Source organism: Furipterus horrens, unplaced genomic scaffold (genome assembly GCF_987537825.1).
Source record: "Furipterus horrens unplaced genomic scaffold, mFurHor1.1.pri manual_scaffold_17, whole genome shotgun sequence".
In the NCBI taxonomy this organism is placed as follows: domain Eukaryota; kingdom Metazoa; phylum Chordata; class Mammalia; order Chiroptera; family Furipteridae; genus Furipterus; species Furipterus horrens.
In genome coordinates, this window is record NW_028327187.1 from 21,374,758 (window position 1) to 21,400,573 (window position 25,816).

The 25,816-nt window shown below is 39.8% G+C and overlaps 1 protein-coding gene across 4 annotated transcripts in view; it reads left to right on the plus strand.

Moving 5' to 3' along the window:
• Positions 1-3,551: 3,551 nt before the first annotated feature.
• Positions 3,552-25,816, plus strand: part of ARHGEF6 (Rac/Cdc42 guanine nucleotide exchange factor 6) — a 165,881-nt gene continuing 143,616 nt past the window's right edge. For 2 of the 4 annotated variants that reach the window (XM_090263881.1, XM_090263882.1), the window contains exons 1-2: positions 3,625-3,838; positions 5,051-5,134. In XM_090263881.1, the coding sequence (XP_090120007.1) occupies positions 3,674-3,838; positions 5,051-5,134 (249 nt within the window). In that variant the 5' untranslated portion in view covers positions 3,625-3,673. Of the gene's footprint in view, positions 3,839-5,050; positions 5,135-16,800; positions 16,894-25,816 lie in introns of those variants that run through there. The other 2 variants (XM_090263883.1, XM_090263884.1) reach the window with 2 other exon arrangements.

Here is a 25,816-nt window from a genome sequence, read left to right on the forward strand (position 1 = left end):
TGTTACCTATCTTGGCCCTCAAGTTCCACTCATTCTTTTCTCCCTTCTACACCAGGTGACTATTTTTGTACATTGTTTGGAAATCATTGCTTTAGGCAATGGAGAGTCTTTGAGCGTTATTGAGCAGGTGTATTACACTATTACAGGGGTATTTGGGGAAAATCAACCAAACAGCTCTGCCAGAGAGTTCATTAGGATGAGAAAATGGAGATGGGAAAGCCAGTTAAGGCACAGGTTCAGTGGTGCAGGGTGTATGATATTAAGAATCTGGAGTAGAGTGAGAAACTTATGCCTTTTTAACTCATGTTTTTGTGTAAAGCCTGCTCTTCATGTTGCTGTGACCTCTAGTCTTTTAGCCCTCCTCCATATTTTCCCAGTTCATCAGCTCCTTTCTATTGTCACTGGCTTCTTTACCCAGCCAGGGTTTCACGGTTAGTCATTTCACCCATATGCTTGCAAGTGTCCCAGAATTCCTTGCTTTATTGATATTTGATCATACCAACCCTGACTTCCAAACTTTCTACTAATAGAATTGTTTCTTTTGCCTTGAGGAGGCAGCCTTGCCTTTCGGATTTGACTTTATTACTTAGAGTATTTGCTATAGCCAGTGTCCAAAATGAGGCAGATTTTCATCCACATGACTGCAGTGGGCTCAAGCCTATTTTGGAGTAGGCTGAGTTCCTGAAATTACTCAGGGTTCTTTGCTCTTCATCAGAATATGTAAGTGATACCTCAATAACATTGCCAAATTTATTTGTTTGTAAAGTACAATTTTGATGAGCAATTGTGAAAACTGTCTAAATGACATAAAAGTGTGTTTAAGCTGGTCAGATTTGGGAATTTCATTTAGCAACAAATGGATTTTGTTTTTCATTTCCATTACATAGACTTAGCCATAGGTCAAAATTCAATTAAAACTTTTGATTGATTATACCTATTTTGCTTGTAAGTGTAATTACATCAAACCAAACATTTGGAGGTAAAATATTTGTTTTAGAACTACTGATAGATACAACAACATGAATGAATTTAAAAAGGATGATGTTGATTGAAAAAATCCAGACAAAAAAAGGTATCAAATTGTGTGCTTACATTTATATAAGATCATAGAAAATGTAAACTAATCTATAGGGACTGAAAGCAGATTAGTGATTGTCTGGGATTTGGGGGGAAGGGAGGGGAGAAGGGTTTAAAAGGTCACAAGGAAACTTTTGGGGATGATGGAAAGGTTTATCTGGACTGTCTGTGTGACAAATATAAAATATGTCAAAATTCATTGAATTGTACATATTAAATATGTGTAGTTTATTATGTCAATTGTACCTCAATAAAAGTATAAAAATCATTATCAAGGAAAGTAGTTTAAGCCATTAAAATAAAAAATCCCTGTTATAATCAGGTAGTTGTCTATACCAGAGAGAATATGTGAGCTCATTCATTCATTCAATGTTTTTGAACATCTGCTGTGTACCAGGAACTCTGCTGGGAACAATGTTAAATAAGACAGACAACACTCTTATTCTAGGGAGGTTACATTCGGGGAGAGGAGACAGATCAACAAGTAATAACAGTAAAGTGTGTTACATGTTATGACAAGCAAGAAGGGGGAACTTTTAAAACATTTAGAAGAATTATCTAAGCTGATTATTTGGTAGTAGATGCCTAAAGCTGTACTGAAAAGGATTCTGTGTCTACAGTACGGTAATTGCACGGGGTAGAGGGTGGGTGGAGACTGAAGAGGGTGTTACAGAGCAAGGTCCCCAAGGGGATGGGAGTGGCTTTGACCATAGAATAGTGATGAAAAGCTTACGGGGCCTGCGTAAAATTCTACTAGTGGCCACAATTAGTCACAGGCTGCAGTCGGGGATTTAAAAATAAGGCGGCAGGCATTTTGGGGTGGGGAGAAACTATGCGGCTTTGAAAGGGAAGGAAGAACTTCATGCAGTTTACAAGGAGGCTGGGAACTCTATGTGGTTCTAAATTAAGAGCTGGAGAGCACCGCAACACAGGCAAAACCTCCCCAATCAGGCTCAAATAATTGGGAGCTGCTGGTAAAACTGAACTGTGTCTGGGAAGTAGGAAAACAGTATCTCTGACTTTTCTAAAACTAGCCTGGTTTGGCATGGGGAGGCAGAACTATGTGTTTGTGAGTGGTTTAAAGAGAATAGCCTTAACAGTAGAAATCTGCCATTAATCTAAATCTGTATAACCTTTAAATAAACAATTCCTTTTCACCAAACTCTGGTATTAAGAGTTATGCTTTTGGTGGTGGGAATCAGGCCCCTCATAACTAAACAGCCCATGGGTTCTGTTTCAATTGGGGAAGCCCATGGGTTCTGTTATAAGGGTATAGGGTGGATAAATGGTAATGGAAAAATACAATTAAAGATTTTTTAAAATTCTGAAGCTTAGGAAGATCACATGTATGAGAATGGGTAGTGATGGTGTGTTCCATGCATTTGCCAATGTAAGGAGGCTATACTGTTAACTTTGGCCTTATCATAAATTTCCCTGTAGTATGACTATTTCAACTGGTTTTGAAAATATTCAAAAAAGTAAATATCTCTTCTTATAGACCCTTTTTTTTCCAGAGAAACATTTTTTAATGCTAAGTGTTTATTTTTGGGGAAACATCAACCTACCAGACTACAGGATAGACTGAGGACAAGTGCTCTTTTGTCCTCAAAAGTTCTGTTTTTAAGTGTTTTTTACCCACTTATGTGACTGTGTATGAGTCTTTGCTAAGGGTACTGCAGCTGGATTGTGTAGTGGAATCAGGTCCAGAAAAAGAATTTCTAAAGAATGTAAGTAAACAGGATGTCAGATGTTATCCTTAGCCTATTTCCCTAAACATAACCTTTTGGCTGCAAAGTAAAATGCCATTCTTCCAGCTTCTGCTTATATACAGTGATGGCTGACAGCAGGCACAATCTTCATTTGCTTGGCACTGTGTCACCATGCAACTCAATGTGTTTTGCAAGGAATGATCATGATATACCATCTCTGTGAGGTAGTATGACATCTGGTCATTTTGTAGAATTTTCTGAGCCTACCTTTGAGCCATGTTGTGCCAGCATAGCTCCCCATGAGGCTCATATCTGTCTGACCTAAGAGCCATTTGGCATCTTCTTCCTGACAGAAGCCAGATCTTCACTGGGGCTAGACTATTTATTGACAGCATTTTTCCAGACTGACCCAAGAGTGTCTCATTTCCAAGGTCCCTTGAAGTTCTGGCTCACCTCTGTTTTCCAAAAGCAATTGCTTCCTTCTTTCTCCTCCCTCCCCAGCATCCTCCTCACTTCCTTCCCTTACAGCTTCTTACGCTGGTTGTGTGTGTGTGTGTGTGTGTGTGTGTGTGTGTACGCGCGCGCGCACGCATTTCTTCTTTTTTTATTCTAATGAATTTGTTTTGCAGATTTTGAAGAAAAAAACAGTGTTACCAGGGATTTTAAATTCATTCTCTTTCCACATCTTTGAGTGTAACCTCTGTGGTTTTGAAATCCCATAATTTGAGCGGGTTCCACCATTGTCTAAGAAAAGTTGTTTTAAAGGTTTGCTCTGCAAGCACCAGAAGAGAGCTCATAAAAAGGAAGACAACAGCAGATGCAATCGCGGATGTGGCTTAGTCCTTGCAGCTGCCCCAGAGAGCTGTTCAGAGCTACAGTCCTCAGTAATGAATCCAGAAGAGCAAATTGTGACATGGCTTATATCCTTGGGAGTTTTAGATTCCCCCAAAAAGACCATCTGTGACCCGGAGGAATTCTTGAAGTCCTCGCTGAAAAATGGGGTAGTGCTCTGCAAACTGATCAACAGACTGAGGCCTGGCTCTGTAGAAAAGGTAAGGAACATTTGCAGTATCTTTGGGAGTGCTTATCACCCGAGAGCAGCAATAATGTAACACTGGAGATTTCCTGTTGCCCCCATCTTGGGACTCTCCTACTTTAATTTATTTCTAAGAGTTAGACATTCTTTCCTACTATTTTTATAGTTTGAAAAAGTCAGAAAATAAAATGTTGTATTTTAGTAATTGGCCGTCAATTATTAGTATTATAAAACCTGTTACACCACTGGTACCAGGGGCAAGGAGAATACCCATATCACAAACTTTCTCTGTCACAGAGATAAGTGTTACACCTCTCTGTGTCAAGGACATGTTTTGAACTTGGGGTACATATGAGTCTGTGGAATAATGGGATGATTTAAACAGACATTGATAATGTTTAGTGACAGTTTGACTAAAATAAATGTAGATTTTCTTCTCAAACAAATAAAATATCCATTGAAAGAGAGGATATTTTAATAACTAGGAGAAATAATCCCAAATGTCACATAGGTTTGTTAAAACAATAAAAAACAAATATGTTTCAAATGCAACATGTGTTCAAAGTGAAACTACCCTTATTCTCTTTTAAAAATCCAACATTTTTAGTGTTGGAAACCTATGCTCATAAAGATGAATAGTTTCTAAAGCAGGCACTTTAAATCAGTTTAAAGGTAGAGTCCTACACCTATATTCTTAAGGCTAGCAGGGAATGTGACTGTGAGTACAGTTCTTTTGTCTTCTTGAACCAGTTTGTATTTTTATTGAATAAATTGATTTACTTATAACTTCTTAATCTTGAAAAGCAGTGAGAAAAAGATGGTAAATGTAGAGAATTGTGATAAAATGCAGAGAGCAACAATGAGGAAAACATACTTGAATAAATTTTCATGAAGAGGAGGGAGAAAGGTAATAAGTTGAAAGCAAAACAAAGCTCAAAAAACTGTCTGGGTTTTCTGATTTGCTATCACCATGCTTAGGCAAAAAGCATCAGAAAAAGTTCATAAGTAGAGATGGCTTGAGACTAAAGGTTTGGTGACATTTGAAACAAAGACCCACCGTTTAGATTTTTGCATCACTTCCTTTGGTGGTTATTTCTCTTCCTGGATTGACAGCAGTGTTGCTCCCTGCCTTAAAAAGCCTGCCTGTGTAGTTGTTAGTGAATGGCTGATATAGTACACTTGGCATGGGATGACAGACTCCAAGCGACATTTGACTATGTTTCTCTAGTACTGTCTGGAGCCCCAAACAGAAGCTGACTGCATCAACAACATCAATGACTTCCTGAAAGGATGTGCAACCCTTCAAGTGGAGGTAAGCCCACCCAGATTGCCTTCCTAGTTATCATTGGGTTTTTACTCTGCCAGTGAAGATGGTGTTGTAGTGAAAGTCCTTGGTTTATTTTCTCTGTTAAACAGAAGAGACCATGGAAACCATGGTTGAGATTGATAGCTCCAGTTAAGGCTTGCTAGTTTGGCTTTTCCAGAAACCATTTTCAAAACACTATGTTATCTTTCAGATAGAGCATCCAAGACCTGAAAGCTGACTTTTGGTGGCAGAACTTTTGTGGTGTGCTTCCCTACTAAGGGGAACCAAAAGTGGGCCAATGGCTGCTGCAGAAGTTCACTGCATTTCCCTTGAATTAGGAAAAGAGGAAAGTCTGTTGTTACTTTTCCCCATTAACACTTTAGAACAGAGGTCTTGAAAAGCTGAGAGAACCTGGCCCTGAGGTAGAAATTGTATATTAAATTTATGTTGCATTATTTTATATTATATGGATCCTTACTGTACATATAGGGAGTTACTGAAGCACAGTTGGTACTTTTGCTTGTATGCCAAATTACTTAACTTCTCTATGACTCAGTTTTTTAATCTGTAAAGTGGACACAATAATAGGTACCTCATGGAGTTGTTTTGAAGATTAAATGAGATGCTGCATAATAATTTAGAACTGAGAACTCCAACCTCAAAAAAAAAATCTATGAGATAGTGTATGTAGAGTGCACAGCACAGGACCAGGGACATAAGAAGTGTAGACAGTCATTAGTAGAATTATTTGAGGAGAAGTATTAATAGTAGTTTGAACATGGACTCTGACATTAGACTGGTTGAGTTCAAATCTCAGTTCTCTCTGACTAGTAGCTTTTTAATCTTCGACATATTACTTAACAATACCTCTATGCCTCTTTCTCCCCAGCTGTAAAGTGGGAATAATGGCAACACCTATCTCATAGGATTGGTGTGAGATTTCATTGAATATATGTTCATGGAAGAATGCCTGACACGCAGTATTCTCTAGGTATTAGCTATTATTATTAATTGTAATACAAGTAGCTTTGCCCCACATAAACATTGCTTGCTTCAGAATTTTTCCTAAAGTAAACCATAACATCAGGCTGTGCTTGTCTCAGAATATTTTATTCCAGGTTTCCCTATTGCCCAATTTTAGCTCTGTGTGTGTATATGCACATACACATGCATATGGGCATGTATGTGTGTGCATGGGCACCTGTGTGTATGGCTTTTGAGGTAGGTATGGCCTGAGATCACTCTATATCCCTTATAGAATGATGGCTATTATGGAACAGATTGTATTTTCATTTTTATTTGTCAAATAAAAACGTGAAGTTGCCAATGATTTCTGCACTCTGAAGTTGCCAGAAGGTATACTAGCTGCTTTGTAGTTCTAGGAATAATAGATAATACAGAAACACCTCTTAGATTTGGCATTGCTGGAAAATGAGTCATATCACAAAAGTGGATTTTTCTGACAATTAATGCTTCTTTACACACGGATGCTTAAAATATCTTTGTCCACTTTGAATAAAAGTATTTCTGAAAAGTATATCATAGTTTTCATTTTTAAAATGAAAGGCACTTGGAATATTTTTATCTCTTTTTGATAATTCAGGCTGGCCTGAACATTATATGAATATAGTAATAAGGCAATATTGGCATCATGGTTAAGCACATACCTTCTCTGGTTTGACAAACTTGGCCAGAGTCTTGGCTTGGTCAGTTACTGACTGTGTGACTCTGGGGGTGGGGGGTTGGGGTCTTACTGCCCACACTAGCTTCTTCAAACTGCTCTTGGGATACATGCACAACTTCCTGACATGGAACTGGGGGGAGTGGGGAATTGGTAGCTGCTACAGTGCTAAAACCTAAATAGACTGAAATTAACTTTGAATAGACTCCAACGCTCCTAATAGTTACATCAGGCAGATTCTGCCAGTACAATTGCTGTCTAGGTGGGAAGAAGGATTACTAGTGCTTCCCAGTCTTCCCAGAATTTTCTCTCTAAACCAATTATTCATTTCTTTATTTTTGGGGGGATGGGTCTCTATTATGAACCAGGCACTGTCCTGTACACTGGAAACGGAGTAATGAGCAAGACAGCTGCTTGGCCTTTTAAAGCTCCAGTTTCCTCATCTGTATAACGCAAAGATTAATAATATCTTTTGCATAAGATTGTTTTAACTATCCAATGAGAAAATACATCTAAGGCACTTAATATATCATTGTACATAAGGCATGCATAATAAATGCTCAATGTTATTGTTATTACTAGGCAGTATTATGTGCAAAATTATGCCTGTAAGGGGTGTATAAGCACCATATTGAGGCACTCCTAGAACACAGAAGGCTGTCTAATAAATAAATACATGAGGCTGAATGCTGAACAAGAGTGCACGCAGCAACCAAGAATACTGACCATTCAGTCTCAAGATCTTAGATAGCTAAGAGACAGGCCTAAACATAAATCTTTGCAAATTAACTTATTTTTTATTATATTTTATTGATCATGCTATTACAGTTGTTCCAATATTTCCCCCTTTGCCCCCCTCCACGCAGCACCCACTATTCCCTTAGGCAATTTTGCCATCATTGTTCAGGTTCATGGGTCATGCATATAAGTTCCTTGGCTACTCCATTTCCTATACTGTGCTGTAGATCCCCATGGCTATTCGGTAACTACCTATTTGTACTTCTTAATCCCCTCACCTCTTCACCCATTCCTCCACACCCCCACCCATCTGGCAACCATCAAAATGCTCTCCATAACCATTATTCTGTCTTTATTCTTGTTTACTTAGTTTGTTTTTTAGAATCAATTGTTGACAGATATGTAGTTATTTTCATTTTACTGTTCATAGTTTTAATCTTCTTTTTCTTAAATAAGTCCCTTTAACATTTCATACAATGGTTTGGTGATGATGAACTCCTTTAGTTTTTTCTTATCTGGAAAGCTCTTTGTCTGTCCTTTGATTCTAAATGATAGCTTTGCTGGGTAGAGAAAACTTGTCTTTAGGTCTCTGCTTTTCATGACTTTGAATATTTCTTGCCAGTCCCTTCTACCCTGAAAAGTATCTTTTGAGAAATCAGCTGACAGTCTTATGGGAACTCCCTTGTAGGTAACTAACTGCTCTTTTCTTGCTGCTTTTAAGATTCTCTATATTTAACCTTTGGCATTTTAATTATGGTGTGCCTTGGAGTGGGCCTCTTTGCATCCATCTTATTTGGGAATCTCTGTGCTTCCTGGACTTGCATGTCTATTTCCTTTACCAAATTAGGGAAGTTTTGTTTCATTATTTTTTCAAATAAATTTTCAATTTATTGTTCTTTCTCTTCTCCTTTGGCACCCTTATGATTTGAATGTTGGCACATTCAACATTGTCCCAGGGCTTCTTACCCTGTCCTCATTTTCTTGGATTATTTTTTCTTCATGTTGTCCTGATTGCTTGTTTTACACTTTCTTATGTTCCAAATCATTGATTTGATTCTCAGCTTTATTCACTCTACTGTTGCTTTCCTGTAAATTGTTCTTTATTTCAATTACTGTATCCTTCATTTTTTAAAATATGTTTTACTGATTATGCTGTTACAGTTGTCCCAATTTCTTCCCTCTGCTCCCCTCCACCCAGTGGCCCCCCTCCCAGTTGTCCCCCCCACTTAGTCCTTGTCCATTGGTTGTGCATATAGTTCTTCTCAACATCTTCCGGTCTACTGCACTCCCTCCTACTATGCTTAATTCCTGCATCATCTCCCTCCCTTTCCCCTCTTCCCCCTCCCTGCTGACCTCCCCTCAATATGCCCCCCATACCTATAATTCTTTTTCCATTCTTGTTGCCTATTTAGTTTGCCTTTGTTTCGATTCTCTAGCTCCTGTTGTTGGTTGTTATGATACAGTTTTCATTTTAATGTTCATAGTTTTAATCCTCCTTCTTCTAAACAAGTCCCTTTAACATCTCATATAACAGTGGTTTGGATCTAATGAACTCCTTCGGTTTTACTTTGTCTTGGAAGCACTTTCTCTGCCCTTCTATTCTGAATGACCACTTCGCTGGATAGAGTAATCGTGGCTGTAGGTTTTTGCTTTTCATTACTTTGAATATTTCTTGCCAGTCCCTTCTTGCCTGCAGAGTCTCCTTTGAGAAATCAGTTGATAGTCTAATTGGGACCCCTTTGTAGATAATTCTCTTCTCTCTTGCTGCTTTTAAGATTCTCTCTTTATCTTTAATTTTTGACATTTTGATTATAATGTATCTTGATGTGGTTCTCCCTGGGTCCAGTTTATTTGGAACTCTCTGTGCTTCCTGGACCTATAAGTCTATTTCTTTCTCCAAGTCTGGGAAGTTCTGCTTCATTATTTTTTCACATAATTTTTCAAATTTTAGTTTTTCTTCTTCACTTTCTGGCAACCCTATAATTTGGATATTTGCTCTCTTATAGTTGTCCCATAGGTTTCTGAGTCTCTTCTCATTTTCTTCACTTTTCGTTTCCTCTTTCTGCACTGGTTGACTGTGTGTTCCTTCCCTATGTTCTGGTTTGTTGATTTGATTCCCGGTTTTCCTTTCCTCATCACTTGCTTTGTATGTGTTTTAGTTCATTTCAGCAGGACTAATCTTCATTCCTTCTCCATCTTGATTAAGTCCTGCTGTTATTTCTGTAAGCTGTCTTATAACTATAGCTCTGAACTGAGCCTCAGAAAGGTTATCTATCTGTTCATCCATTAATTCATGTATTTGCTTTCTGGTCACCTGCGTGATTGGGATCTCTATCATTATCCCTGCCATCCTGACAGGTTTGTTTACCTTTCCTTCTTGGGCAGGGCTGTCACACCTCCTACACTATAGGGGGCAGAGCCCCATGCACTCATCACAACCAGGCGACCCTTCTCACCACACTGTGGTACTTTGTGTGGGGGCGGGGGTCCAAGTTGGATTCCTGCTGTTCTCTCTCTGCTGAGAGACTGGGAACCTCCTCCTCCATCCCCACGCCCTCTGGGCTTCACAGTCCGAGGCAATAGGGTCTGCCTTCCCTGGTATTGTAATTGTGAGCTGACAGGTTTGGTCTGCAACTAGGGGTGCTCCCAGGCACATCTTGCCTCTCCTTAAAGATGGGTGTCTGTGCTTACTGCAGTCCCACCGCCCATCACTGCAGCTGCCACAGCCACCACAGCTTGACCTCTCCACTCTGGCTCTGCCCCTCCTACCCATCCTGAGGAGCACAATTGTTTATAACTTCATGCGTTGGACTTCCATGTAACTTTATTTTCTGGAACTTCTTGTTATTTTTGGTTTTGCGATAGTTGTAGTTCTTCTTAGTTGTGGAGGGAGATGGAGCATGTCAGTCTAGGCCTCCATCCTGGCTGGAAGTGTGTTCTTCATTTCTGACTGGATCTTTTTTATGCTGTTGAGGTCCTCACTAAGTTCCTTGAGCATCCTTATAACCAGTGTTTTGAACTCTGCATCTGATAGATTGCTTATCTCCATTTTGTTTAGTTATTTTTCTGGAATTTTGATCTATTCTTTCATTTAGGCCATGTTTCTTTGTCTCTTCATTTTTGCAGCCTCTCTTGTTTATTTCTACATATTAGGTAGAGCTGCTTTGCCTTTGTGTCTTGGTACTGTGGCCTAATGTAGTAGGTGTCCTGTAGGGTCCAGTGGCACAGTCTCCTCTATTACCCAAGCTGAGTACTTGAGGTATGCCCTGCGTGTGGGCTGAGTATTCCCACCCCTTGTAGTTGAGATTTGATTACTGTTTGCAGAGATTTACCCAGGCCAGTCAGCTGAAAAAACTGGCTGTGACCACTGGCCACCAACCTCCATCCTCTGCAGAGAATCAGCTGTGCAGAGGCAGGTTGGTGGTGCTCTGATATGGTCTGTAGCTGTCCACGTCCACTGGGTGTGCAGGCTCTGGGGTTTCCCATGTGGTGCAGGCCAAGGTCAGCCACCTCCTATGTTTTGCCTGGGGCTACCCTGCATGGGCTATAAAGCAATCTGAGATGGTTGCTACTTGTGCTGGGCTTAGAGATTCCCAAGTGAAGCCAAGCTGTGAATCTAGGCTGGCTGCTGCTAGTACTGGGCTTGGGACCACTTAACTAGTTGTATGGGAGCTGTGGGCTTCCTGAGGTTTTTGCTTGTTTGAGAGGACTTAGAAAGTTGTGAAGCATTAGCCAAGACCAGCCATTCATATGGAAAAGTCACTGTTAACAGTTTGGGTGGGCCCATCAGCTGGATGGCATGGAGTCTTAGGGGATCTCCAGGGCAGTGCGAGCTAGGTTTATGGAGTCTCAGAGATAGCACTGGCCTGCCAGCTCTGTGGCTCTATGGAGAGAGGGCTCAGAAAAGGGACAATGGCCTCTGCCCACATTTCTTTCTGGGAGAAAGCTGTCCTGCATCCCCCGACCAGATATCAAGCCCTTCATTTCTTCCCTCTATGCCAGTGGTGACTTTCAAGCTGCTACCTTGATACTGGAGGTAGAGGGAGTGAGTCTGAGAAAGTTCATGTGTGGGTTTTTTAAGGGGAACTGCTTGGGACTGCAGAAGTTTCTTCCTTTGACAATCCTTGCTGGTTTTTGCAGCTAGAAGTTATGGGGACTTATCTTCCTGGCACTAACACCCTGGGATGGAGGGCCTTGTGTGGGGCTGGGTTCCCCCTCTCCCAAGATATCCCTCCAAGATTTTTATCCACCACATGCGGATGTGGAGTCAGCCCGTTCTGCATTTCCACCCCTCCTACCAGTCTGGATGGATGTGGTTTCTTTAAGTCCATAATTGTCAGACTTCCACTGAACTACAATTCTGGTGGTTCTGAATGATGTTTGTTCTATATTTTAGTTGTAATTTTGATATGGTTGTGTGAGGAGGTTAGCTGTGTTTACCTATGTTACTATATTGAGCAGGATCTAAAAAATTAACTTATTTTTAAATGACCTTTTTTGACATACAACATTCTGTAAATTTAAGGTGTACAGTGTGTTACTTTGATACATTTATGTATTGTAATATGATCGCCCACATTACATAATCCTATACAATATTGTCTATATTTATTCTATTGTGCATTAGATCACTATGCTTACTTACTACTCATTGAAAGTTTTTACCCTTAAACAACCTTAATTTTTATTCCCCAACCCCATTCCCTGGTAACGACCATTGTTTCTCTCTGTTTTCTTCTTAAATTTGACCTTTTTAAAATTACACACTTGTCTTTCTCCAACTTATCTCACTTAGAATAATGTGCTCAAAGGCCATCTATGTTGTTGCAAATGTCAGGATATCCTCCCTTTTCATGGCTAAATAATATTCCATTGTGTACATATACCACATGATTTTTATCAATTTATCCATTGATGGGTATTTAGGTTGTTTCCATATTGTGTCACTTTAGATAGAGTATATTTCAGACCTAAAGTGCTTTGTGTGGTACCTAGTATAGGATATACTTAATAGATTTTTGTTGATGCTATAAAACTGTTAATATACAAAATAAAAGAAGAACAAGCTTGACTATTGCCCAGAACACACTATTCTTTATCTGTAGAAAAAGTATCTGCTTGAAATGATCAGTTTGGAAATGCAGAAAAATGAAGGCAGAGATGCAACATCACACTGACAATCTGAGTATTGGTTATGGGACGTGGTGACCATTTAAAAGAGCTGCTGCCTTTTGACCCTTTGGGTGGCCAGTTGGCCTCTCCAAGTGACCTCCATCTTTGTGTTCTCACATGACTATAGCGCCCTAGGGTCTCAGAGCTAGCAACTGGTCAGTTAAGTCACAAGGGAAACAAAGCACTCTCTGAAGCACCTCCCCAAGTTTGATAGTATCCTCTGAATTACAGTTTCTTTTTTAATTTTGATGAAGCAAAATTGATTTATTTTTTCTTTTGTTGCTTGTGTTTTGGGTATTATACCTAAGAAACCATTACTTAATGCAAGGTAATGAAGATTTACTCCTATGTATTCTTCTAAGAGTATTATAGTTTTAGCTCTCACATTTATGTCTTTGATCTATTTTGAGTTAATATTTTTGTATGTGGCATGAGATAAGAGTCCAAATCATTCTTTTACATGTGGGTATCCAGTTGTCTCAGCACCATTTGTTGAAAAGACTTCTTCCCCATTGAATCAATTAATGTAGCTTTGTAGTAACTTTTTAAATCAGAAAGTGTGAGTTTTCCAATTTTATTCTTTACTTTCAACATCATTTCGGCTATTCTAAATCCCTTTTGTGCCCATATGGATTTTAAGATCAGCCTGTCCATTTCTGCAAAAAAGCCAGCTGGAATTTTGATAAGACTGTGTTCAATCTGTACATTGCTTTGGTGAGTATTGCCATCTTAACAATATTAAGCCTTCTGATCCATAACACAGAATATATTTGCATTTATTTGGGTCTTTTAAAATTTCATTCAACAATGTTGTGCATTTGCCTTGTACTTCCTTGGTGATATTTAATATCTTATGTGATATAATAAAAAACCTTTTGATATTTTGTTCCTTTCAATGCTATTATAAATAGAATTGTTTCTTAATTTTATATTTTGATTGTTCATTACAAGTGTATAAAATACAATTGATCTTTGTATCCTGATCTTGTATTCTTCAACCTTGCTGAACTTATTTGTTAGCTATAATAGTTTTTTTATCTTTCTTGTGGTTTTCTTGTATATCATGTAATCTGTGCATAGAGATACTTTTACTTCTTTCTTTCAAATGTGGATGCCTTTTATTTCATTTTCTTGACTAATTTGCCTGGCTAGAACCTTCAGTACAATGTTGGATACAAAAGATGAGAGTGGACATGCTAGTATTTATTTATTTATTTATTTATTTATTTATTTATTTATAGAGAGAGGGAAAGGAGGGAGAAAGAGAGGGAGAGAATCATCAGTTGGCTGCCTCTTGCACACCCCCAACCCGGGACCTGGCCGCAACCCAGGCATGTGCCCTGACCTGGAATCAAAGCAGCAACCTTTCAGTTCACAGTTTTTGTCCTTTATTATATTGATATGTGGTGTTACATTGACTAATTTTTATGTTAAATTAATCTTGCATTCCTGGGATAAATCTCAGTGGGTCATGTTGAATATGCATATAGAGATTTGTGCACATCTGTGCTTATTCTTCAAACATCGTTCTTCATAGAAATAAAATTTTGTGTCAGAATTCTATAGATACTCTCAAATTCCCCTACAAAAATGTTATTCAAAGGTCTACTCCCACCAGTAGTGTAGAAAGTGCTTTCTTACTCATGTTTTTGGCAGTCCTCAATATTATCTTTAATGTTTGTTAAACTGTTGATTGAAAATTTTATTTTATTTATTGCTATATTTTTTGTATATAATGATTCTAAGTGAGCTTGGACATTTTATCACTCTTTTTTGCTCCATTTGTATTTTCTTTTCTGTGAACCAAATATGTATATTTGTCCTATTTGTTTAGAGAATGGAGAAGGCAGGGAGGACACAGAGGCCTCAAGAGAAAATCTTCCAGAACATATGAAAAAAATCCTCATGTTTAGGTAGAATGTTACTAGTGTGACTAGGAAGTCCCTTGACAACAGTAGTCTAACAATGATAGTTTGTTTTTATTCTGCCTTTGAACTTGGTGGAAGTCGGGTACATATACAGTTCTGATCCTTCCGGAGTAGCCTGGTGGGTTGGTACCTCTCTGATTGCATTGTTCTGCGATTGGTTTTCCTTTCAGCAAGGTTTCCCCCAGCTCATCCCCAGCAGGTCCTCCTGCTTTGTCCCCTGCCATCCTTACTACCAATCCATTGCCAAGGACCCCCTACCGTATCCTATTGTGATGTTGAGCCAAAACTACTTTGTTAAAAGATGTTTTATTCATGAAGGATTTTATTGACTATATATGAGCATAAACATAGGCTCAGTTAATCTCTCTCTCTCTCCCTGTCTCTGTCTCTCTCTTTCACCAGCTGGTGTCAGTATGGCTTTTTCTCTTTGCCCCCACCCTCTCATTGCCTCCTGTCTCCCTGACTCACTCCATCTGCCTTGTCACTGCTACAGCATGGGTGCCCTCCCCAAAGTGAGGCCTGTGGGATGGACAGTTTGCTGTTTCCCAGGGGCTTCTCTGAAGGGAAGCAGTTTTGGAAGGAAGGCAGATCTACTAATGATCATGAGTCAAAGCAAAATCTCACACAAAAGAGCTTCAGCTCAAGGAGAATAGAACCTCCTTGGAGGAGTGAGGCATAAGGCCAGGTGACTACTCAGTAGCTGTACTGGGTATCAGCAGACCTTACTTCAAGCCCTGAGCCTGCCACTTGTATGAAGTCAGAGTCCCCTTCTCTATGCCTCTGTTGACTCAGCTGTATAATGAAGAGACTAGAGTAGGGGTGATAATGTCTGTTAGGCACTATTTTTAACTTGCACCTTTCCATCAGTTTCTGCTGGGCAAAGCTTTGTATATTTAGCTGCTCAATTTGAGCTAGTGGGAAGACCAAAGAGGTTTTTTTTTTTTTTTTTTTTTTTTTTTTTTTTTTTTTTTTCTGTTGAACAAAACTGACACTCCTAGAGAGTTCCTTGAGTTATATTAAATGACACCCAATGACTCTGGTCATCCTTATCTTTTACTGAATTAATTGTATTTCTTTAAATATTGGACTTCAGTAAAGTTGTAAATATTTCCCATCCATTATGAACCTTTTTATTCTCCCTCAAAGAGACTATCTGATTTGGGGCCTGTTATCAGAGAGCCCAGGAAGGACATCCAGGACAGGTCAGGGAAGGTAGGCATGTGAGGGCCGCTGTAGAATGCTTCTTTCCTTGGGTATCTCAGCAGCTCACCATAGAGCCTGGGGTTCTGAGGGGCATCCGGGTTGGAGGAGGAAGCAGGCCACTAGGACAGGCGGTCTCTGAGGTCAGGATTCCCGCTACAGGCTCTGGCCATGGCCCGCGGCAGGCCAGGAGCTGGCAGCCCTGAACTCAAGGCTGAAGCAGGCGACAGCAACATGCGCAGTGTGGCCGCTGCCGCTACACTGGGTCTTCTACTGCCACAGCTACTCAGGCTACTGCTGCTGCTGCTGCTGCTGCTGCTGCTACTGCTCTGCCCTCCGCCGCTGTCACTTCCAGTTCCTACTTGGGTGATCCAAGTCCGGGTCACTGCCTCCCCGCCGCTGGCCTGGTCCCTTCAGGCCGCTCTCCGTCCCAGGCAGGAGAGGGCCAGCGCGGGCAGCTGAGTGGGATCCGGAGGAGCCGTAAAGGCAGGCTCCCGAGGCAGTTGCTCCCAGCCGCTGCTGACCCGCTAGCCCTGGCCCAGCTCGCTGCCAGGGCACCCAGCCAGGCGGGTCTCCCGCCAACACTGCCCCTCCCACCCCGTTTTCGACCCCGTGGTTCTCCACCCGCCGAGGGGTACGGCTCTGGAGGCAAGAACTTGAAAGCAAGAATCTGGCTTCCTTTTAGGTTATAAAAAAGGCATTAAAAAAAAAAAATTCCTGGACCAGAGGGGTTTACAGGCGCGGCACGGAGTTTGGAGACGGGCGCCCCCTCCTCGCCCGCGTCCAAGAGCAAAGTTGCAGCCACCCCTCCCCGCCCGGGGGAGCCGAGATCAGCTCTCCAGTTTCGCCCTGGTGGCGGCCGCACTCAGGGCAGTGTCCCAGCTCCGGCTGGGTTGAACGGTTCCCGCAGCCTTGGCACAGGCTAGCCCGCCCGATCGCCTGCCCCGTGACTCTGGAGGACTGAGGACGAGCTGCTTCTAGGAGGCGGTGGCGGCGGGGCTGGAGTGAGCGACAGCAGGAGGATAAGCGGGCTACGGCCGAGCCAGGTGATCTGCCTTGGGCGAGGGGCGGGCAGCGGGTCAGGGGAAAGGGAGAGCTGGAAGGCTTTGGGCGGTGCCCAAGGACACCCCCCCCCCCGTTAGAGAGGAGCCACCCTTCTTCCTACTGCCGTAGTTCCCAGCCCCAACCACGGGGTTCCTTCTCTGCCAGGGCCTCCCAGTGCACTGAGATCCGAGGTGCCCAGAGCGGGGGGCGGGGACTGAGGGCGCAGAGCAAGGACGCGCCAAACTTAGTGGCGAGTTGTCCGGCTCTGGCCGCAAGGCTTGCATCATACCGGATTCCTCTTACCCCCTCCCTAACCAGAGCAAGGAATCAACAGACTATTTTTGATACTAATTTGATGCCCCCCTTCCCATCGCCGGCATCCACCCGTACATTTGGGGGTATATTCTGCAATGAGTACACAGGTCTGTCGCAGGAATGGTTTGTGGATGGGGAAAGACCTGTATTCTACAAGGCGTTCCAACGTGCCCGTAGTTATTTTTGAGTTTTCATTTTCATGTCATTTAAAAACCCAACAGGTATTTGAGCTATTTGTTTCTTATCTCTAGAGTGGCGAGCCCTTAAGTTGATCTCTGTCTCTTAAAAATCTTATATTTGTATTGTTGATTTGTTATTGGTTTTGGATATAGAGGTGACTCACATGACTTTTTTCTTAATGTGTAGTAGGAATAAAAATAGAGTAAAGGAATACATTTTCTGTGCAACTGTATATATTTTTGTCAATAAAAGCTTCACATAAAACAAAAAAATATATAGAATAGGATAAATTTCAGTTGGTTTGTAAAGTATTAACAATTTTTAAAACAAGAATCTAAGGTCTAGACTGCTTTTCTAACTTATATTTGCCTGACAACTCCACAATTTGTCCTTGAACTTCATACCTTAATTTTGACATTGACCATGGAAAGAGGATCTCCAATGACATCATTCACTCCAGCAACAGTTCTGGTGTTCCGTGACTGAGAGCACCTCTCTCCAAAACGTAAGATCTGGGCCTGCCCTCGCACTTCAGCTGAGGCATTTCCAAGGATTTCTCTTAAGCAAAGTATTATGCTACATGCCAGGCAATGCTGCATTCCCTTCTTACATAAGTGAGCTTCAGGCTATTGTAGTCTCTGGGTGTGCTTGAAGCAGTTAATATTAGAGAGTTCTCAGTCTTGAGAGGTAGTGGTGGTTGGTGATTGGAGTTTGGAACAAAGTAAATTTCCAGCTAGTATTCTCATCTTGCATTTCTTTGCTGCTTAATTTTTTTTTTTTTGGAATGTCTTCTACTTATCTGCAACTCACCCAGCCTTTGTAAAGGATGTGGGAGAGATGGCATTGCTTTCATTTGACAGAGAAACAAAAGTTCAGTTTGCGGAAGTCAGGCGGCTAACCAGTGGTAGCATCAAAACTCTGACCTGGATCTCCTGCTCTTGGCTCAGAGTTGTGTATACTAAAATACTGAAATACGACATTTTATCCAAAAGTATTTCATTTGGCACATGTTTTATGGATGTTATATCTTCCAAGCTTCTTAAGAGGCTTCTTAAGAAGCTACACCATCGTCTCTTGAGACGGACGGCTGCCGAATATATCTTCCAAGCTACTAATTTTTTTTTCTATTCTTTGTGCCAACTCACATCTTGGCCTTGTCTTTGCACAGGGCTGGTGTTGTTCTTAGGTGAGAGTACAAGAGCAAATCTTTCCGAAGGAGGGTTTGTGGTTTATATTTCTCACAGTTGGCCTTCTCTCCATTCATCTTCACGGATAACAGGTGCTGAACAGAGTGAGACTCTAGGGCCCAGAAATGTCTGATATTTGTCTGACATCACTAGTCCAAGTATAATATTACTTCAGTCTTTAGAAAAAAACTCATTCAGGAGGAGAAATTGGAGAGTGTGTTTTGTTCATTTACAACAATCTGTTCATCACTGTATTTAGGGAACTTATATGCAAAAGAGGAAGTGGAGTTGAGCACACACAATTTCTCTAGCATCTACTATGTTCTAGGTACTGTGCTAGATGCCTTAAGTATGTTATTTTATTTAATCCTCATAAAAATCCTGGGAGGGAGGAGGCATTGTGCTCATTATACAGTGCTGGTTTAGGGATGATCCAGACAAATGTCTCACACTGCTAGTCTCTCAGTGCCAAAATGTTATCATTGTTGTAAAAACTCCAGAAATCATTCTGTTCACAATGTGTCAGGCCGTCTCTCCAAAGGAACTGATGATAAATACATGAACACCTAGCCCTTTGGTTTTCAAGCATGACTGTAATTAGAGCCACATGGTGTGCTTTTAAAGGACATAAATGTTGGAGGGGTCCCTGCCACAGAGCTTCCATGTGAATTGGTCTGCAGTGAAGCCCAGACCTTGGCATTTCTTTTTATTTTAGTATTTAAGTAAACTTTATATTAAATGTAACATGAATTCAGGAAATTGCACAAATCCTAAGTATACAGTTTAACGGATCTTTACAACTTATATAATCAACATACCAATTAAGAAACACAACGTCATCACCACCCAGAAGCTACCCTTATGCCCCTTCCCAGTCATGACCGCTCACCAACAGACACCACTGCCCTAACTTCTAAGACACTTGATTTTTTTTTCTCTTTTGCTCCTTTATATGAGTGGAACCATACAGTATGTACTCTTTTGTATTGTGTAAGTTCTTTCACCCAGGGTAACATTTGTTCAAGTCACCCATGCTGTTGCAGATAGTAGTGGTTCATTTCTTTTTATTGCTAGTAATATTCCATTGTGTAGATGTACCATGTTTTGTTTCTCCATTCACTTGTTGATAGACATCTATGTTTTTTCCAGTTTTTGGTTGATATGAATGATGCTACTGTGCAGCCAGAGTTGAAAACCATTTTGCTGGTTAATCTATTGAATTCAGCAATCTAGCAACCTCCAGTGCCTGCCACTAGCTAAGGACAAAAACAACAAAGAGATACTAGCTTCCTCCTCAGCCTTGAATCTTCTAGAAAATCTCTGCTGGATTGACCAGCTGTTGACTATTTTCTCATAATCCCTTGTACCAAGCTACCTTTATGCTGTCTGCCCACTCTCATTATGGTAATCTGTGAACACCTTTGTCTCTCCACTAGTCTTGGAACTTCTCAAAGGCAGAAAGCAGAGCTTGATCATCCTTATAACCCCAGCACTCAGTATTAGAACATGGCACACAGCAGGCGCTTGGTAAATGTTCATTACATGAATGATTCATAGAATTACTGAATGGTCTGAGAAGGTCTGGGCTGCCAAAGAGATGCCCCATCTTTGAACTAAGACTTATGTACTTTATTCCTAGGAGACTGCAGTAGACCCTCATTCAGAGCCTAAATTACTTTTACTTATTTAAACATGTTAGAATTCAAAACTGATTAGAAATAGCAAATTAGATTAGGTGAGATAAGGTACGTGGAAGCACTTTGTAAAGTGGAAAATAACATGTAAGTAAGAACTTGTGATAAAAAGAGAAGATGAGCTCCTATAGATTAGATGTGCTGGCAATGGCAGAAAGAGTATATATCTAAGTATAAGATGGAAGAAGTAAAATCAACAGCATGTCAAGAAAAGAGACAGAAAAGGTATAAAAAGCAAACACCTGAATATAACCATCTGGGGCCTTTTGGTGCGAGGTCAGGCAACCCAATACATCTTGTGTGGTTGGTCTAGTACCTAGAATTTGTGTCTCTCCCTGCCTTGTTCTGGGTTTGATTTCTGGTCAAGGAAACTTTGTTCTTGAGAAGTAGTATAGTATAGCAGTGGCTAAGAGGTTGAGCTTTGGACTTGAACTGGGTTAGCCAATTATTAAACATATTCTAACTTCCTTAGTAGTAGTGATATATAACACTAGGTATTTGCTACTTTATTATTAGGTATATGCTTATTAGGTATATGTTACCTCTTAAGGTGAAATGAGAGAAGACAAAGCACTTAGTGCAGTACCTGGCACTGGGTAGACTCAATAGAAGTTAGTTCTTAATTGGAATTTTAATATATTTCAGTAGACTAGTGTTCATAAATGATAATATTATGTTATCAAAAAGTTAACTCAGTACAGTTATGTTAAGCAAGCTCCATTTAAGAAGTGACTTATGCTTTATAGAAAAATTTTCTTTGGAAATCTTAACATTAAAGAAAACTTGAATACAGGAAAGGGTAAACTGTGGACTCTGTGGCATGATGGCTTCTCCAAGGGTTCTGAGGTTTTACACTAGCTACATTAAGAATTTAGACAGGGATAAAATTTAAAACAGGGAAAAATCCAGCCATCTTGTTTCTCAGTTCCATGGTTTATTTGGCAGAGACCACTTATTTTTGGAAAAATGTTTTTAAAAAATGAAGTTGAAGGTAAAACCCCACATATTTTCTAATACTTAATACCTGTCTTCTGAAAGACAAAATAAAGTTGATTGTTCCTGGGAATTTTAGATAAATAGTGATGGTAGACTTAGCCCCTGTTCTCATATTAACAGCAGAAATTAATCTTTTCAACATTATCAACATCCTTCACTCACAATTTGAAGTGCTTTTCTCCTGGACTTTAAATTCTTAGTGCTTCACATCATAGACAGTAATTTGAATTTATATGAGAGGATGTTGAAATGTGTTTAAAATTATATATGTCATATTTAATTTGTTTACATATTCTATTTGCAAGGCTATGTAAACAGTTTAACTTTCAGTGATATTGTAGCCCAGTGATATTCATGGAACAGAAATTGGAATTTTTAACTATAATTTCTGACAATAAATGTGTAATCTTAAGAGTTTTATAAATTGGTTATAAAAGCTCATGTTAAGTCACCAGCTGATTGTCTTGCTACTGTTCTCAATACTTAGCATGGCCAATTTTGAACTGCTGAAACTATTTGCATATGGTTTTCTTTATAACAAGTCAGGATTAGAAATACATTTGGGGATCCAGTTTGAAAGAGGAACTGGAGAAGACAAAGCAACTGAATTCTTCAGAGACTATGAATTATTCAGTTGTTAACCACAGTAACTTCTTCAGCTACCATTTTGTGTGCTAATAATAGAAACAGTTTGGATAGATTCCTCTTGGAACTGAAAAATCAGGAAAGCTTTTTACTCTTTTCTAGTCTTTGCATAAACAAGAAGAACGTGGAAAAGTTTCTCATGTTTACCTGGATAAAATAGTTAAATTTTTATGTATTTTAAAGCAAACATGTTTATTTTATAGTTACGATAGCTTAAAATTTAAAAATATACCCCAGAGCAAGATGCATGTTGTTTTAGTTAAACAATTCAACAAATGTTTGTTTTATTTTACTTTTGATGATGACTGACAAAAACATTCTCTCTTGCCCCCAGGAAAATAAGTAATAAGTCTGTTGAATTGGGCATAGTTGAGAAGGAAAATAAAAATCGCCTCTGTATAAAAAACACAGTATGTAAAACTTGAAAAGGGAATAGGTCATTTCTGAACGGGTTGAATATATGTTGACAATACCAAAAGAAATATATTTTGTTAGAAAATTTAATCAACTGAATCTTCCTGGCAGATGTAAAAGTCGTGTTGTTTTAAATATAACTCTAATTTGGTTTTAATATTGTTTCTAATCTAGGCAGTTTCTGGGGAAAATGGAGCACAATGTAGCTCTTTATTAAAACCACATAATCAGGGCCAGCTATTCCTACTTTAGCCCCATTCTAATTTGGTCATGTGTTATCACTGAGACGGCCCCCAAGGATCAGTCTGAGAGGTGAAGAGTTACCAACACAGCATAAGGTCTGCAGCGCCATTGCTAACGACACTGGAGTTAACACCAAAAGAAAGTGCAATGTCTGGCCTTTGATTTCCAAATGAAGAAGTGTGCACTTGCCAGTTTTAGGGCCTTTGCTTACCAAATTTTAAGAAGCAGTATATGTCCAGGAGGTGCCCCATATCTGCATTTCAACATTGACATTGCCACTTCCTCTGCTGTCATCTGAAAGAAGAACATGACACCAGATATCTGTCTGATTGGCTCCAGGCTTTGTCATACTCTGGCTAACTGGACCCTACCACACAGAGGGCCATGTGGGTCCCGAGATGTGGATCATTCAAGACAGCATACATTCACACATCATTTCTATTTGACTTCTGGCAGAAAATTTACCTTCCTAATTAAGTTCTGCTTAGATAAATAGAGTAAAATCCCAGCTTTATACTTTCCTGAGGACTTGAATATTATTACAGAAATTAGACATGTCAGTTGAGGGATAGAATAGGGCAATAGGGAAAACAAGGAATTAAATTAAAGTGAGATGAAATGCAGCAGTTTGCAAAGCAGTGAGCTATTCAGGAATTGTCTCACCTTATACAATAACATACAGGCTTCGCTACCCCTTGGAAGTGTGGATATTTCTTTAAGAGGTATCATTAAGTTGTGAAGCTCTTAATAACTTTTATGAAGAGCACAGCCTTTGAAGCAGGCCTGACTACTAAAGAACGTTCTGTCCTGTTAACTTGTCTGTTCTTCATAGCTAGGTCTCCAGCAAACTGGGGATATTTGCCAATGACTTCTGAAAAACGTATGAGAATGACGAGATTTATACAGTTTTTTTTTACTTTTTATTTTAGAGAGAGAGAAAGAGAGGGAGGGGGAAAGAGAGAAAGGGAGGGAGGGAGAGAGAGTAAGAGAGAGAGAGAGAGAGAGAGAGAGAGAGAGAGAGAGAGAGAGTTAGAGAGTTGTTGTTCCACTAAGTTATGCATTCAGTGGTTGATTCTTGTATGTGCTCTGACCAGGGATTGAATTTGCAACCTTGGCACATTGCGTATTGGGATGATGCTCTAACCGACTGAGCTACTTGGCCAGGGCCCTAAGAGATTTACTTAGGTATAATTAATGTGCAGTATCAAAAGAATGTAATATTTTACTAAAATAGAAATTTAACCACTTCTTTTGGGAAACATGTTGTGAATGTGTAAATAAGCATTTGTACTGTAATATAACCAGTTTGCATTCTTTGAAGACATGCTGGTGTTTGAGAATGTGTTGTGAATTGGGAAAAACCTTGATTTAGGATTTAAAAGATCACCTTCAAGGAAAGACAATAGAATGGAAAACAATGGTTAACAGTTTGTGAACCTGTGGGTGACTTTTTTGTTTGCCATATTTTATATAGTGGCCTTTTTTTCCCTCATCTTAAAACAAATTTATGTGTCAGTGCCTGGCATATACCAGAAGATACGTAAATATTTGTTGAATGGATAATAAATGGGTGGATATTTTAAAATTTATTTTAGATAGTTTGTATATCTTACAGTCTACATGTAGATTATGAAGAGTTGATTTTATTCATATAAATGAATCTTTATTGAATGAAAATAAGGATAAAAAGAAAGCTGAGTCTCCCCTAGTACAGTGTTACTCAGTTTCTTCGTGCCAAACTAGAGTGCCTGTTGCACTCTTGAAAAATTTAAAAAATAAAGTAAAATTAAAGGTATGAAAGACTAGGACCCATAATGCTACATGGAAGACCTCTTTTTTTCTAGTCCTCAGGTCACTTCTTATTTCTTTTTTTTTTTTGTATGTTTTATTGATTATGCTGTCATAGTTGTCCTAATTTATTTTCCCCTTTGCCCTCCTCTGCCCAGTAACCCCCTCCCTCCAGTAGTCCCACCCCCCTTAGTTCATGTCCGTAGGTCGTGCATTTAAGTTCTTTGACTTTACCCTTTCCTATACTATTCTTAACATCCCCCTGTCTATTCTGCACCATCCTACTATGCTTCTTAATTCCTGCACCATTTCCCTCCTTCTCCTCCCTTCCCCCTCCGAGCTGATAGCCCTCCATATGATCCCCATACCTATGATTCTGTTCCCCCTCTGGTTGTCTGTTTAGATTGTTTTTTTTTTTTTTAGATTCTGTTGTTGATAGTTGTGATTTTGTTGTCATTTTAATGTTCATAGTTTTGATCTTCTTTTTTGTAAATAAGTCCCTTTAACATTTCATATAATAATGGCTTAGTAAGGAACTCCTTCAGCTTTACCTTGTCTGGGAAGCACTTTATCTGCCCTTCCATTCTAAATGATAGCTTTGCTGTATAGAGTAATCTTGGCTGTAGGCCCCTGCTTTTCATGACTTTGAATATTTCTTGCCAGTCTCTTCTAGTCTGCAAAGTTTCTTGTGAGAAATCAGCTGATAGTATTATATGCACCCCTTTGTAGGTAACTATCTTCTTCTCTCTTATACTTTTAAGATTTTCTCTTTATCCTTAACCTTTAGCATTTTGATTATGATGTGTCTTGGTGTAGTCATCCCTGGGTCTAGTTTGTTTGGGATTTTCAGTGCTTCCTGGACCTGTATGTCCATATCCTTCCCAAAATTAGGGAAGTTTTCCTCCATTATTTTTTCACATAATTTTTCAATTTCCTGCTCATCCTCTCCTCCTTCTGGCACCCCTATGATTCGGATGTTGGCACATTTAAAGCTATCCTAGGAGTTTCTAAGCCTCTCTTCATTTCTTTCAATTCTTGTTTCATCCTTCTGTACTGGTTCACTGTTTATTTCTTCCTTATGTTCCAGTTCATTGATTTGAACCCTGGTTCCTTTCCTTCACCACTAGTTTCATGTGGATTTTCCTTCATTTCACTTAGTACAGCCTTCATTTCTTCTCTGTGATGCTTAATCTTGTCTGTTAAGTCTGTGAGCATCTTTATCACGATTGCTTTAAACTGTGCATCTGTTAAGTTGCCTATCTCCTCATCTGTTATGCTAGCTATTTCTTCATCACTCAGTTCTCCCACTGGAACCTTGATCTGCCCCCTCTTTTGGGCCATACTTCTCTGTCTCCTCATCGTGAGAGGCTCCTGTTTTTGTTTGCCTGTGTCTTAGGTAGAGCTGTTAGACCTGTTATGTTGTAAGCGGTGGAGCCTTAGGTATTCCTTAGTGCTGGTGACCT